The 16,638-nt window shown below is 39.1% G+C and overlaps 1 protein-coding gene across 4 annotated transcripts in view; it reads left to right on the top strand.

Annotated features, from left to right (window-relative positions):
- Positions 1 to 16,638, top strand: part of tpk1 (thiamin pyrophosphokinase 1) — a 101,299-nt gene that overhangs the window by 53,745 nt on the left and 30,916 nt on the right. For all 4 annotated transcript variants that reach the window (XM_004546536.5, XM_076888094.1, XM_076888095.1 and 1 more), the window contains exons 7-8: positions 6,076 to 6,222; positions 12,984 to 13,092. In XM_004546536.5, the coding sequence (XP_004546593.1) occupies positions 6,076 to 6,222; positions 12,984 to 13,092 (256 nt within the window). The remainder of the gene's footprint in view (positions 1 to 6,075; positions 6,223 to 12,983; positions 13,093 to 16,638) is intronic.

Genomic DNA, 16,638 nt, shown 5'->3' with positions numbered 1-16,638 from the left:
TATGCAGAAGCACATCTACGAATGCAAAACACATCTAACTTTGAAGGAAATCAGCTACAACAGCAGGTACCATTCTAAAACCCTGAATTAAGGCAGTTCTACAGGCAAAAGCGGGCCTAACCCGGTACTACCATGGTATACCTTGGTCATTGAGTGTAGATGATCCACTCTGACACACAGGTTGACACGGGCATAGTGCTATAAAACATTAAATGTGTAGGCTATTGGTATGTAGATAAAAACAGCCCTTTTTTGACTCTGGTTTGAGTAACGGTTGCTAAAAGCTAACTTGCTCAGCAGTTTCATTCTTGCGATATGTTAACACAAAGAAAAATCACAGAGTAACAATATCTGTATCATGTTAAGAGTGGAGTTTGTTTACCAAGTGTTGTTAACAGTTAGGTGATGTCTCTGCATGTGGGGGCGTCTGCCAGATGTTGAAATAACCTCAATCTCAGCACTTTGTTTTGTTTTAACTGCAACTCCTGAGGGAGAAAGTCAGTTATGACATATTTGGTTTGGCAATTTGTGCTCCTGTTATGAACTAAAGCACAAGTTATGGCTTAGTTCCTTTAAGTGATGAAGAACATTGAATACACTGAAGTAATAGTGCACTGTTGTCAAGTAAACAAGGTAATAAAAGAGGCCTTTTTGGCTGACAAAGGCACACTGCAGTAGTTTTCTGCAGTGTAATTACAAATGGGCAAAGCATGCACGCACATAGGGCTGTGCGATATGACCAAAATCTCATATCCCGATATAAAACATCTATCGTCCCGATAACGATATAAATCACAAAAATGTAACATTTTCTGTAAATTCTGTGAATCTCGGGCAGTTCGACTTGCGTGAAGTTTTTCCAGCTGCGCGTCATGTAGCTGGAGTCGAGTGTTTTAACTGATGCATGAAACGATACATTTTTAGACATAAGTTGTAACGGCCGCCGTTTTCTTTGTGAGTATTTATTACACGGTGTGCTGCGGGGAAAAGCCTGTTCTAACGTTTGAGTCTAAGGTTTATTTTTTAGCACCTGGCGGCTCTTTTTTGCTTCTCATCCGTAAACACTCTGCATACTCTTTCACGTGATTCAGTTTATTTTGAAAAGTCTCAACAGGATCTTGATTGATTGATCATACTTTATTCATCCCAAGGGAAATTGGGTTAAGGCTGCCAGCCGTGCCAGCGCCATCTTACCCTTCCGACCATACATACATTACACAAACATCACACGGGGAAGACAGGTCAGAGGGGTATAACATGGAAAATGCACAACATGAGGAAAGATAAGGAGAAAAAAATAACTCCCCCCAGACTGAGCTCCAACAGGGAGATCAGTTTGATCTCCCTGTTGGAGCAAAAAACAGTTTGAGAAAAAACACCTCTGCACATAGCACATGAAAAAACTCTTAATGCACCAAAGAAACACATGACAAGCAACAGGGATGGGTAAAGGGTGAGAGACAGCCAGTGTAGACAGTGCATCCACCCCTGCAGCATAAGCGCTGGTCTCCTTGATCTATCGGAGGGGAATAAGCGTAGAAGGCGTTTGGAGGGGGAGGGGGGATGAGTGTATATATGTTTGTGTGTGTGTGTGTGTGTGTGTGTGTGTGTGTGTGTGTGTGTGTGTGTGTGTGTGTATGTATGTATCCATCTTGAGCTTTATTGTGAAAGGTTTATGTGGAAAATAAACAAGCGGACAAGCGATGGTTTTACCATCATTGTTGCTAACGACAAGGCATAAAAACAGGCGCTTTTCCATCCGTAGTGTGGTTATATTAAATATAAGAGAAAGAGTGAACTTCAAGAAATTAATATAGCCACTACAGTGACCATCAAAACAATGAAAAAATATTGCCGTAAACAGTTTATTTTGCGACACCACAAAACAAACGATAGCGTAAAATGAAACGATAGATGTTTTTATATCGTCATCCGATATGTCGTTATATCGAACAGCCCTACACGCACATATAAAAAATAAGCCTATAATCGTATCTACAGTATTTACACAAATGCACATTTTTAGTAGCTGTGCTTCTGTACGCTACCACAGTGGATTTGACAAAAAAAAACCCCCAAAGATGTCATTGAAGTTATGACTCTCGGCTTTAATTTTATACATACTACCCCAATTTTAAAGACGTATGTTCTGCTTGGCCTTTACTGCAGCTACCTTCATTTGTTACTTGTTTGTGTGTCTTTGTTGCATTCAGTTGTGTATTTTATAATTGAAAAGCATGCTGCATTGGGTGGAACATTTATCAGATCTTCAATGGCCAAGTCAGTCAATTTAGTTTCTTTTCTTTGAGCAACTCTTGGGTTGCTTTTGCAGTATGCTTTGGGTCATTATCCATCTGATCAGAGATTTCTATCAAAAGTCTGCTAGTTCTATCAATAGTTGTGTCATCAGGAAAAATAAGTGACCTGGTTTAATTGTTCTCATTTGCTTTAGTTGTCTCCCTTGGTCTTTCAAACCTCTTGGTGCTGCTGAGATGACCATTGCATTTCTTTTTTCCTAAGAATGTAACAGATTGTTGATTTGGCCATTGTTGTGGCCACATCATGTGTTTGCAATATCTCTGATGGGTTTATTTAGGTTTTTCAAGCTAATGATGACCTTTAATTACATCAATTGGACTTCATATTGAAAGTTCCAGCAAACTGCTACCATATGAAAATTCAACACTTAGAATCAGCTCCAGATCTTTTATCTGCTTAATTTGTTTTTAAGGGAACAGAGCTCACGTGTATATGAAACTGTTTGCCAGTCAGTTGTCCGATTACTTTTGAGCTTCTGAAAATGAGTGATTATGCCTATGTATAAAAATGGTTGTGATTCTTAAACAGTTAATGTTATACTTTTGTAAACACTTTAGGCTAAAGCTGAAAGTGTGCATGTTGGCCTGTTATGATGTTTAATTTAAAATCCATTTTGGTGGTGTACAAAAATGTATAAGAATGTATACAAAATTGTTTCAAGTTGTTCTCAACTTAAGTAACCACTTCACTCTCTCAGCTCTCCTGCACTCCCTGCCCAGCTTTACTGCTTGACACATATGCACACTTATACAAGGCCTTCAGAAAAAATGGTTATGTATGTATGGAGCCGGAGAAATTAAGCATTCCACTTTGAGGAATATCATCTAAAAGTAGCATAGATTTCAAATGTCCCAATTTGTGCAGCATTAGTTGCTTTAGCAACTTCAGCCCAGGAGCAAACTTTCTGATGCAAGAAGGAGTCTCCAAGAACATGAAAAATGTATCACAGGATCTGCAGGTACATTAATTCCTGCACAGTTGGTCTCAAATGTGCGTGTTTCTGCAACTGGGAAAAGACTATAAAAAAATTAACCTGCATTTATAAAAATTATATTAGAAAAAATAAAATGGTTAGGAAATTAAAACAAAGCCAAAGAGCTTTGAAATAATAACCTGTGGATAGATCAATCCAAGCTATAATGGCAGTTGATACTTGGGCACAAACCAAAGGCAGCCTTTTAGGATAATTTCATGGCAGTTGGGACACATGGTGGTGGAAATGCTGTAGTTTGGGCTTGTTTCACCGCCTCAGGGACTGGTCTTTGATCATCTATGAATTCTGCTTCATATCCAAAGCTACTTGAAGATAATAGGCCATCTGTCTCCATGCTGAAGTTGAACAAGAAGTGGATAGGATAATGATTCTAAGCACACTTTCATATCCGCTAAGGAATAGTTTGAAAAGAAAAAAAGAAAGAAGGGTTATGGAACAGCCTAGTTAAAGCCCGAATTTGAATTTAAAATAAATATTGCAGGGAATATAAGGGACAGCTGAAGCTGAAAGCCGACAGCTCGCTGATTCTAATGTTTCAGCAGGTCAGCGCTTCGTGTTTATGCCCTTTTTGTGCTTATGCTGAAGCTGCAGGTTTTATCTCTCTCCAAACAATATTGAATGAACCAGCAGCAAAAGAAGATCCAAAATTCACTTCACATAAACATCGTCATGAATTCCCTCTTACTTTTGCTCTTTTGCTTCCACCACGATAAAATCACATTTCATGCAGAGGTAGCTGTCTCTCTCTCTGTACTTCAAGAACAGTTTCCCGTCTAAAAATCTGTTTTCTGCATTATTTGCTTGCTTATTACACACAAGTTGTTTACAGCGCTGTCGACCGCTGTGTTTTTTCCTTTTACTTGCTTCCGAAAAGAAAGCCTCATTTCTGCTGTTCAATAGGCTACTGAACAAATGTAAACTTTTTAAAATTATGCAAACTTGCAAAACGCTTAGCTGTGTCTCTAATAAAACCGCTGTAACTTTGCTCTGCTTCACTTCAGCAGCATAATGTTCATATGTTGATTAATGGTTTTCTTTCGTTTTTGATCTACTGCAGAATATTTTTTATAAAATCCCAGGCCAAGAAAGTCGCCTTCATGTTTTTCTGTGTTTTATCCTCAGTTACTTTGACACAAAGGCATCTGCTGTGATGCTTACACCTTTGATAAAGTCTCGAAAGTCTCAGCTTTCTTTTTATAGAAATAAAAATATGGAAATGCACTGATACGTGATCAGAATTATAATATTTCTGACTGTCTGAGGCTAAATTTACCAGATTCAAATCGAATAGAATCGGATTGAATCAAATCGTGGATCAAATCGATTCTAGAAATCAGTGACGATACCCAGCCCTACATTTAAGGCGACCATTAATCATCTTGAAGCTGAACATAAAAGTGGCCAAATATTTCAACATGACTTTGCCTGACACTGGTGGACAGTTATGCAACTGTGTATATATATATATAGTTTTCTCTTGTTAAACAAATGTGCTTAATGTACCTTGTTAAGGCTAAAGGTGCGAAGTGTTTGCTTGTTCGAAGGTGTTGAAAAGTTTTCTTTTCACTTCACTGTAAATTCTTAAAGTCAGAAATTGTTAAACAGAGAAATAACCTTTACATTATTCGGTTTTGGATGTCACAACTGTTCTGCAGCCCAAGCTATCCACTGGTGGTGAAAAATGAAAATAGTAATAGCTCGTATTACCTAGTATTTCTATGCTGTATGTGGCTGAAGTGCAAACATCAAAGAGTGTATGATTGATGGTTCATTGGAACATTTTTCATGTTGGTGTGACGGTCAGTCAGGATGTGACAGCGCCTTTGCCCCTTAGACTGTCTGATGTTAAGGCTGGCAGCACTGGTGCTTGACTGCTTGGAGACTTTGTATGAGGATATAGCCGTATAGGTTGTTCTATAGCAAAGTCCTGCCCCAAAGTTAAGAAAAACCTTTTTTGAAGTTACTTTGAAATTCCAGGAAATAGCAATTTATTTGCTTTTAACAAGTTCCTGATAATAATTTTGTCCACCTTTGGTTTAATTCTTCACATTTCTACACAGATAGTGCAGCTCAGTTGTTTTTTTCAATCTGTTCTCCATCTTATTTCTTTTTCTGAGTTCCCTGGTGTTTGTTTCTCTGCCAAAATGAAAGCCTTGTTGTTCTCTTTATTGTTTGTGTGTCTCTCTATCAGTAGAATTATATAAAGCCAAGATAGGGCACTGGCCTTGTTAAAGTGTTTTGCTCTCAAAATCCCCTCCTTTTTTTCTTTGACTTAACGTATACTGCTTGAAAAATTTAATGGCATTTGTTGGGAAAGTAGAATATGTGTAGAACCAGAGGGAAGACGAGTCCTTCCAGTTTTCTTTCTTGTTCCCATAGTTCATTCTTGAAAATAGCTGGGTATTACTCATTTTACTAAGAAGTTCTTTGAAATGTGTTGGTTAGCAGACAAATTACAGTCATTCTAACTAACCTGATAATTTGTACAAGTCCTCCATTTACAAACCCCTAAATTTCATAATATTTTCATGATTCATATCTTTTCCCCAAATCACATAGCATCAGTCAGGAAGTGTGATTTATTTTGATCAAAATGCATGCACTGTAGTTGTTTTTAATCATATTTTGTTTTCTACAGCTACATCTGTCGTTTTGCTGATGGCATGTTAATTGAAGCAAAGAAAACACTAACATAATGCCACAGACTGCTTTATCAAACACTAACATTTTTCAGTTTTCTTAACCTCTCGTCGCTCTTCCAGGTGGATACAATAGTGACACTGGGTGGTCTGGCGGGCAGATTTGACCAGGCCATGGCATCTGTGGAAACTCTCTACCACGCTCTGTCAATGACACAACTCCCACTGTTGATCATACAGGGAAAAAGCTTGGCATATCTACTCAGACCTGTGAGTATATACAAACCCACAAAACACCCACAATGCGTTTAGGTATTGTAGGTAAATAAAGTTACCGGTCCAGCTACTTGCCCTTAACATCCACATGCTAATGTAAAATTTCCCCTCCACTTTTTCTATTTTTTTTCCTTTCTTTTTTTTTGCATTTTTGAGCTACAAAGCACATTTTCCTTTCATTTTTCATAAAGCTGAAGGATGGACTCTAGCTTTTCTTAAGCTGCATTATAAACACTACACACACAAGGAGACCTCTAGTATTTTACCCACACTATGCTAGCAGGGGAGCACAATGTCTCCCAGTTCTTCTAATCACCCCTCGCCCAGCCCTTCATTTTCTGTTCTTTCTCAAAAATGTTCTTTTCGTTGGTCTACTTCCACCTTGATTGGAGTGTTGAACACTTTGTTTCTTTGTTAAGTAATCACTTCAAGAGAACACACACACACACACACACACACACACACACACTTCTCTGCTCTTATGGTGCCCCAATTTGCTGTTGTGAATGAGAGTGAGCGAATCTCTTTTGATGCTCCTAAATTGTTTTCCCTCAATGCTAACCACTTTCTCACACTCTTCTCACATGATTGAGTTTACAAGTAGGCTGAATGACCGCCATTTGGGACATGTGTTAGCCCCCTCCCCCACTCTCTCCATAGTCCCCAGTGTTGTTTATTTGAGAGGTCCTCGGGACAAACAACTAACAGTCACTCACTTCCTGATGACACCTTGTAACACCTTAAGTAAACCTCTCTCTCATACACACTCTCCCTACTTCTTGTCATTATTCCAAAGGCGTGTTGTCATTTGCTGCTTCATACCTCGACACCTCCAATTAATCTTACTTCAGTGAAGGTAAATTAAGCTCGTTTGTCAACGCAGCTTCAAATACGCCAGCGACTGATGAACGCAGACGCCTGTACATGAAGGTGAACGCAACCTTCGAAAAGCCCAGTGCTATTTGTTCAAGTTACATCTGTAATTGAAGTGTTTACAACTTTTGCCAAATATCCTCACCACACATATTTCGTGCAATCGCAGGTTCGTTAAGTGCTTCGTTTCAGCGTTTGGCACAATCAGCACATACGGAGTTCACGTTTTGTATGCAAGCTACACACCAAAAACAAATGATGACCAGAACTAAATTACATTTTTTTCTGTTTCACAAATTTGGGGATTATGTCACCAGAGCCAGCACATACCATTCAAGCTGCTCATAACTGCAGTATCCCATTAAACGTGCACACTGTATGAAATGTATGAGGCATGCCTCTTCGTCTTGATTAAATCAGTGTATATCTGTGACTCAGGGATGAACTGATTTAATCAGGGTTGTGTCTGTTTGTTTTACTTTTTGTCTCCCAAATGAAGTGTCAAAGTTTTATTATGCTGTCTTTGGGAAATGTGCACAAGTCATGTGGTTTCTATAGCTGGCTCAGGGTGTCGCATAATTATGGTGTCTTTTATTAAGTTATGGATAGGGACACTGTGAGGGCTGCTTACAAGCTTGTGATTCTGTGTCCCTAAACACTAAGAGGATGTTTTAATCAGTCTAGGTCCCAATGTAGAGCTAAATTTACTCAGTTTCCATCTTTAAAAAAAAAAAAAGAGGAAAGTTGCATTGACTGCGTCTGCTTTATTTGTTTTTCTCTTAGTATCTGCTTTATTGAATCTCAGTTGGAGGACCAACCAGAGCCACATTTACTCAAATTAGCATCCTAGCCTATGAAGATGCTTGAGAAATCTGGCTCTCTGTGTTGTGGGACATTCAATGCACAACACTGTGTCAGCCAAATTCATGCTATAAATCATTCTAGCTTCTAGCACACACACTCGAGGTCAGAACTACAGGCCTGTTTACCTGATGCCCTTTCAAGGAGTGAAACTTGTCAGTGCAGTAGCTGATTTAAATGATAAAGTGTGATACCTGAGGTACCTTGTCTACCTTCTGTGCCAGAGCAAGTTCTGTACTGATATTAATAATTTAGTTTAATAAATATGAGACAGAAAATGGCTTCAAATGTTCATTGAAGTAATGCAGGGAGGGTAAGAAAGGTCCTTAAATAAATCTAATAGTATTCTTATTACTAATTTTCCCTCATGAGCATTTTCCTTCTGCTTCAACAGCTTTGTAATTTCCTGACCTTATACATCTGTAGAGTAGCTAACAAGTGGGAGGTGGGAGACTGCAAAGAAAACAGGCATCTAATATCTCTCAATCAGCTGTTAAATCTCAGAGCTAATGTGCAGACACAATTGAGTAATACTTAACCCTTGTGTGGTGTTCATATTTTTGTTACTCAGCCAGTGTTCATGGGTCTGGTGGACCCGCTAGAGTTTTGTCTTTCCAAATTAACACTATCAAACAATTTTATGTTAAATTACTCAACAGATGTTTACTTCATCCCAATTACAAGCCATATGAACAGCAAACATGTTTAATTTTTTCCCTTTACCTTTGTTAGATCACATTTATGAATCAATGTGCTTCTCGTTTTTTTTTTTTTTTTTTATAAAATGTTATAAAAAAAAAAATCAGTTATAATCAAGTGGAGTGAGTGGAAATACACAACACATTTACACGTGAAGCAATATGTTTCACAAGTAAATGGGATCAGCTGCTCATCAATGGTGACATTAGGCCCAGGGCTGCAAAACAGGGGGAGGTGGTGCACACACTTATCCCACACTGTCCTAATGGCAGCTAGCTTGTCTCTCTGCCGTCGAGCTGGTCTGTTGTCTCGGTTATCAAAACGGATAATCCTGGAAATTTTGTGGAAGTTTTCCAGAGACACTGATGCACGGAAAGGTTCGTGCCGGTTTCTGCATCCCACAGGGATTCTGTGGATTCCCCTTTGGACCCGAAAACTCCTGCAAGGATAAGAACCCCAAAGTAGGCCTTTGGAGTTCTTAGATGAATTTGGTCTCCTTCCACCTCTCTCCAAAAACACACCTTCCTTCTAGATCTGCAATCCAGAATAATTTTCTGGATGGAATCTGGGATGAAAAGCTCAAATGAAGACTTGATGTCCTGCACATGAGTAACTGTCAGCCGTGTTGGCCCTGGCTTATCCCAGTAACAGCTCTGCAGGGTGGCTCATTTCTTGGGCAAGAAGACCATTCAATTTCACCAGTTATTGACATCCATATTTCTTCACTTGCTGTCTGGTGGGCTTGTTCTGGTCCTGGAGCTGGCTGCAGATGGGGTACCTGTCTTTGTTTTGTTACTAAATGGTGCTCAACCTCATCCTCTTCTTCAAAGTCCCTGTCAGACTCTGAATTTTCAGAAATGTGAAATATTCTGAAACCTCTTTGTCAACATCATCATCCGAAGCCACTCTCTCTTCCAAAAACAATTGGATGGCCCTCGCAGCAGATAATCGTTTGCCATCTTGATCAGTTGTGATAAGGAACCACACTGGCAAAGTCTTATTTATAGTATTATGCCCCTAATTTGCAGGTGGGACATGGTATGAGAAAATAAAATTTGGATCCCTCAAGAAAGAGGGTAAATTGTGTGGGAATGTAAGAGCAGACGGTGTTGATAGTTGAATTTTCAACAATGTTGCAACTTTGTGCGGGAGCGGAAGAAAACACTATCAGCAGCACCAGAAAGGAGGAAGACAGAGTGTGGGAACACAGGACCTACACTTTCAACACTTTTATTAGACCTGGGTCCAGTGGACCCGAACACCTTGTATGTAATGTAAATGCGTGGGGGGAGGTACAGTATGAGGTCATTGAAAATTAGTTCGGATTTATGTTCTTCACAGAAAATAAGCCAAAGCCAATGAATTTCAGGTTGAAAAAATAATTAATTGTTTAATTTTTCTTTTGAGAAAAACTGAAAATGGGTCTCACAGACCCGAACACCATACAAGGGTTAAAATAGTAAATTATTTTAATTGATGACTTTACCCAGTCATTAGATGTACTCACCAGCCGCTTTCTTAAGTCTACCTGCTCAACTCCTTGTTTAACGCATATATCTAATTAGCAAATGGCATGGCAGGAACTCCATGCATTTAAGGATGCAGACATGGTCAGGACAACCTGCTGAAATTCAAGCCAAGCATTAGAAACGGAAAGAAAGGTGATTTAAGTATTTCAGAGACTGTTGATCTACTGGGATTTTCCCACACAACCACTACAAAGAACGGTCCAAAAAAAGAGAAGAAAAAAATATCCACTAAGCAGCAGTTCTCTAGATGAATGTCTTGTTGATGCCAGAGGTCAGAGCAGAATGGCCACTTATCATAAATAACCACTTGTTTCAACCAAAGTACTGAATACAGAAGATGATTTCTGAACATGCAGCATGTTGAACATTGAAGCAGATGGTCTACAGCAGCAGAAGAACATACCGGGTGCCACTGCTGTTAGGTAGGAATAGAAAACTGAGGCGTAGACTCACGGAAAGTGAACAATAGATGATGTGAAACACATTGACTACAATGAAGTTTTTTTTTTCTTCTGTGATGTGGCATAAAGAACATGGACGCATGGATCCATCCCACCTTCTACTGAAGGTTTGCACAGATAGCCATGATCTGATGGCTGCTTCCAGCAGGGTACCAGACCACATTGTCAAATCATCTCAAACTGGTTTCTTGAACATGACGATGACACTCAAAAGGCTTCTGCAGTCACTTTTGGATGTGGCGGAATTGCAGATTCATATGGATGTGCAGCTCACAAATTTGCAGCTGCTGTGTGATGCTGTCATGTCAATATAGACCAAAATCTCTGACTAGTGTTTCCAGCGTGTTGTTGAATATATTCCTTGAAGAATTAAGGCTGTTCTGAAGGTGTAAGGGGTTCCAACCTGGTACCAGCAAGTAAAGTCTAAAGTAAAAAAAAAATAGGCCATGTTGTTATACCAAAAAATAAAAATTATTTTATTTGAAGCAGAGATGTTGGTTGGAATTAGAAAACAAATTAGTAAGTGTTTTGGTCAAAAAATCGATCTTGTAGTTTGTACAGAACGTCACAGTTTCTTTGTACTGCGTGGAAAGCTTCTCTTTCTTTTCATGAAATTCAAGCAGCATCAGAAAATATGCACCATCTGATTTAAAAAAAGCACCATGCAAAATTACAGTACCATTATACACGGCCGACCACTGTGTTTATCTTTATTGAATTATGTGAAAATTACACCAGGCTGCTAAAAAGTAAGCTCAATCAATACCACACAATTCAGCCTGAGTAAACAATACAAGCGTTGTACCTACATGGTTTTTACATGCTTTTGTTGAGTGTTAATTATATATATTTAATACATTGGAATAAGAATGCCCTTACATAGTAGTTAAGTCACAAGTAACTTAACTCTAAAAATTAAGCTTGCCCCCTGACAGAGTTTGACTCCATGTTGTCTGTTTGTATCTTCACAAACAGAAAGGGCTACATTCTTATTCTACGTCAAGCCTCTCTTCTATATGTGTGTGCGTGTTCATGTGCAAGTGCACATGCGTTTGCCTTGCTTTGATTTATTTACTGTGTCACTTTGACACGTTTACACAAAGATACTGTGTTTAAGTATAGAAAACATCCTCGGGGTTGTTTCCTAAACACCAAAAGCTCCAAAGCTCAGGATTTCCGCATCGTTCCTTCCCTCTGGCTCTGCAACTCCAGGAAGCCAAGCAAAGAAAACTTTAAACACGTCAAAAGAAGGATTTCAAACTCTTAATTGAATATCATGCTGTCTTTGCCTGCGTGATACTTCTATCTTTTAGACGACTGGTGCAAGCTGTAGCTGTCAACACTTTTTTTGTTGGCATTAAACATACCAACTCAAGTGTTACGAGTGGATGGTGAATTCAACGTACACGGCAACGGTAGCCCCGAAACGTATCGCGTTGATGGCACGTAATTGCTCACTCTGAGGCTTGTTATACTTTCCTGCAGCCACAGAATTGTTTATCAAATATGTATCTGTGTGCTAGAATGAAACTAGGGTATTTCTTTTTATATTTGGTGTACACCGTGGATGTGAGAAACTTTGTCTTGACCTTTTGTGTCCCAGCACCAGGCTTTAATATAACCAGTGCACTGAGACCAAAGTCATTATTTAGCCTGAAAAGTTGGAAACTAGCTTGCACCTACACTGTGCGACTCCCTTGCTTTTTTTGTCACCCAGCCCAAGTTTTTCAAAGGGATACTGTGACATTTCAGAATTTTGTTTATGTTCGTTGGCTTTGTAAAGCGCTACATGAAATGTCACCGTGGCTCAGAAAAAATTCTTTATCCATCTTTTAGACACAATTAGGAAATAGAAAATTTACATTAGATTCTCTGCTTTCAAAGGCATTAAGACACATTACAGCAGAAAGAACCTTTTTTTCTTGCTTCAAGTGAGGTATCTGTAACTCTGTAATTATTTTTGACTTTAAAGTTGCTTGTGAGTACAGTTATAGGTGTGATTAACAAAAATTCCGTGCCTCCCTGCAATGCAAAGTAAAGAAGATTATAATTCAAAATGGCTAGGTCTCTCTTTTTTTTTTTTTTCCTCTAGAGTAAGAACCAACAATTGGTTACAGCTTTGACAAGAGCAATAATTTATTTTAATGAGTCTTGGTGAAGAAGTTTCTCTGTTGGGGCTCAAAATCTTTAAGAAGTCTTTCTCCAAATTTAATTTCCGCTTTCATGTTTGTTTGTCTCAGTGATTTTGCACATGCACACACACACACACACACACACACACAGAGTCACATAGACACTAATTCATGTTCACACTAATGCTGTGTGCCATCAGGGCAGCCACAGACTGGAGGTGAATACAGGTCTGGAGGGGGACTGGTGCAGCCTGATTCCAGTAGGTGGACCCTGCCAGACACTCACCACTGGGCTCAAATGGAACCTGAGTGAGTCCCTTGTTGTCTATTTTTTTTTTGTATTATTTTGATGATTATTATTATAATTGCTGGCATTTGAATAGCAATCAGTCTTCCACTTTTATTGCTGCCAAACTTTTAGGGCTCCGTACAATCTACAGTATGTTTGTATAATGTGTTTTATTACTAAATGAGAATACAAACTTAATTTATTTATTGCTTGCAGAGAATTTAAATTTAATTTGAAGTTTGAAATGTTAAGTGCAATTGTGTTTATGTAGAGCCAATTCGCTACAAAACCATCCCCATGACTTCCATATAAGGCACTTGTATTCATACACACTATGAAGTAGGGCTGCTCAATTAATCGAATTTTAATCACGATTACGATCTGGGCTTTCAACGATCATTAAAAATGACTGAGCCAATTATTGCTTTACTCTCGCGCTGCTCCGTGTGGCAAATCGAGCGCACCTCTCTGCTTTTCGAACACGCGTCACAACAATTAAGAGGACCCGAGGGAAGCTCGGAAAGCTAAGCAGAAGTTATTTGGAGAGGAGAGTGACTGCTGTTGGTTGAAAAGAGAGGTAAAAAAACTTCAGTGGTGTGGAAACATTATGGGTTCGCGGAGTCAGACGTGGATCAAGTAGACATAGTGTGTAAACTTTGCTACAGTGTCGTAGCTGCACCACAGAGCAACACTGCAAAGTTCACTAAACATAGATGTTTACATTTTTCATTTATTTCTTATATTGCAAACATTTGCACTGTTATCAGTATTTGCACACTATTTTATATAATTTTTTAAAGTCATTATTCAATACATTGTTATTGTTAACCCTTTAAAGCCGGTCAGAGCAGCACGCTCTGTTTTGCTAACTATTTTTAAATCCCTGTAGAACCGGAACCGCGTAAGCTAGCGCAATAAAAATTTTTTTGCATATGAAACCAGAGGAGTTGTACTTACATCTCATGCCATCAGCTCGTCCTCGGTCACGGTTTCCTTCCACATATAGCTTTGCAAAAATTGCATAAAAAGCGCTTGCAGCAACAAAAACATAATGTTCCGATCCGATCAGCTGCTTGTAACACTTCCCACATTGAAACAGACGTCAGCGCGAACTATCGCATGTACGTCATTTCCTGCCCGAAACCGGAAGTGACGTCATTTTCGCGGAAAATGTAGTTTTTTTTACTTCCAGGTGGCTGTCGTTAAGTCCTTAAGTACCGGAGGTGGTCCATCAATTATCCACACAGGATCCACACAGGACAGGCAGAGACTCCACCCGGATACCCAGCAGCCACGCCCAGGTTTCCACCTCCTAGGAGAGAAAAAGGGGAAAGATACCCACAGCCATCCCCCCCGTGGGAGGCATAACACAACACACACATCACTGGGTCGTAACATAGGCCTTAAAAACCTATACTGGTGTTTTTATAAGTCATGTTTGACTTTTCTGAATCGTTTCTGGGATGCTTAGAACTCGAATTGCACAGCTGGAAATTGTTTATTTTGATGCACATGCTGTTTTCTTTCCAAATTTGCATCATAGGATTGTTTTTTGTTTTTCCTGCAGTATATAAAAATTGCTGTATCTCCAAAATAAAACTATGAAGACACTCAAAATAAATTTCCTGTGGTGAGAAACTATTTTTTGCAATTAATGTAGTTACTATGCACTTAATGCATACATATTATTAAAATATGGGCTATAGCAGTTGTATAGCAACTTGAAATGCTCCCACAAATGGCACTACAACATGTAAAAACATAATATAAGCTCTGGCGGACTTGGTTCTATCGTAGGTCTTAAAGGGTTAAATAAATATCGTCAAATAATCGTGATTATCATTTTTGCCATAATCGAGCAGCCCTACTATGAAGTACAGATGCTTAATTTGCTTCAGTCAAATCAAGCTGCGGTTTTACCTACTTTTAAGTGTTACACGTATGTTCTAATATGTGACAGAGAGCCTTTTATATTCTTAAATATTTTGTTGAAATCCAATCAGACACTCATCTGAGGACCCATGTGGTCTTACCCCACTCCAACTCTTTTGGCCAGCTGTGTACTTAATGAGTTGGCACAAAACAAACAGCCACCCGTAGGAGGGAAACCTGAACCTTCTGTCAGCGGGGTTGCGTAATATGTCTGCAACTCGGTTGATGTCCACTCTCGTTGTTTCCGTGTCCATGTGTATGTTTCTGGGAGTCTATACACTCGAGTGAGCAGGCGCATGTGTCTCCACTTGTTTTAAAATGTCCCTGTGTTTGAATATGCGAGCGTGAATGCGGACCGTGTGTAAACTTGTTGTTTGTTTGCACGTGTGTGCATGTGTGTGCGCGTGTTTTTTTTTAATCAGCTACTGTGTGTTGTATATTTACTCAGCACACCTGTGAGATGGCCTTCTGAATGGTAATGAGAGGGACTTTAAACATGAGAGTATGCAGATTAGCCAGTGATAACAAGATGCATAATTAACAACATGCATATTTAGAAGGATAGAAGTAATGATTTCCCTGTGGGGTCGGAAGGAAGGTCCTGAATATGAAACAAAAAATTATGGGTTTTTTTCCCCCGTCCTCACATGTTTTCCTTTTGCATGTATGAGTTTTCATATAGCAACAGTCAGCGTTGGGGAAGCTACTTTGAAATCATAGCTTTGGAACCTTCCAATTGCTTCACTTGAAGACACTGAACTTCAGCAAAGCTACTCTAGGGAGATGTAAAGCTACTTGGAAAAAGTAGTTCAAACTGTTTTGTAAAGAAATAAATACTCTTTGCAGTAGAGACTATATTTACTCTTGGTTAGTAAAAATGGATGTGATTAAGCGTGGATATCTTTTTCAGGCTTAGATCAGGGATCTTGATCTTTGATGACATTGGGGATGTATGCTTGTTCTTTTCTGGGTGGCTGTAGCTCAGAAGCTAGAGCAGGCCATCTACTGATTGGAAGTTTTGTGATTCGGTCCCTTGCAGTTCCAGTCTGCACGCCCAAGTATCTTTGGGCAAGATACTGAACCCCAAGTCGCTCCTGATGTGTTCATTGGAGTGTTAATGTGTGTGAATGTTAGATAGAAAGCATTTTGGCATAGAGTGCTTGTATGAATATGTTTGAATGGGTGAATGAAGCTCATAGTGTAGAGGACTTGTGCTACTTGAATAACTGCTGTATGGAAATGTGAATGCAGCTAAATGCTGCTTCTTAACACTGGCAACAGTGAGTCTTATATTACCCTTTTCTTTCAGTTTGTGTGTTTGTATTTTCTGTGTAAATTTGTGCACAATTTTCATTGCAACTTGCTTGGGGAAGTCCAAGCTACCACATTGCCAGCCTCTGGTGACACTATGACTCTTTAGAAGTCCATTGAAATGATACTCCACACTTTGGTTCAAAGCATTTCTATGATGAAAAATATATGATCATTCAATAAAGACAGAGTTTTAGGCTGTCAGCCACTGCAGCTTTGCTGGCCCAAAAGAGACTCTTTTTTTTTTTTTTTCTTTTTCTTTGCATCCAGGGGTTATTTTTTCTGTTTCTTTAAAGAATCCAATTGTTATCAATGTTATGTTG

The sequence above is a fragment of the Maylandia zebra genome, linkage group LG9 (assembly GCF_041146795.1).
Source record: "Maylandia zebra isolate NMK-2024a linkage group LG9, Mzebra_GT3a, whole genome shotgun sequence".
NCBI lineage: Eukaryota > Metazoa > Chordata > Actinopteri > Cichliformes > Cichlidae > Maylandia > Maylandia zebra.
Note: the sequence above shows the minus strand (reverse complement) of the source record. Positions and strands in the feature narration are given on the sequence as shown.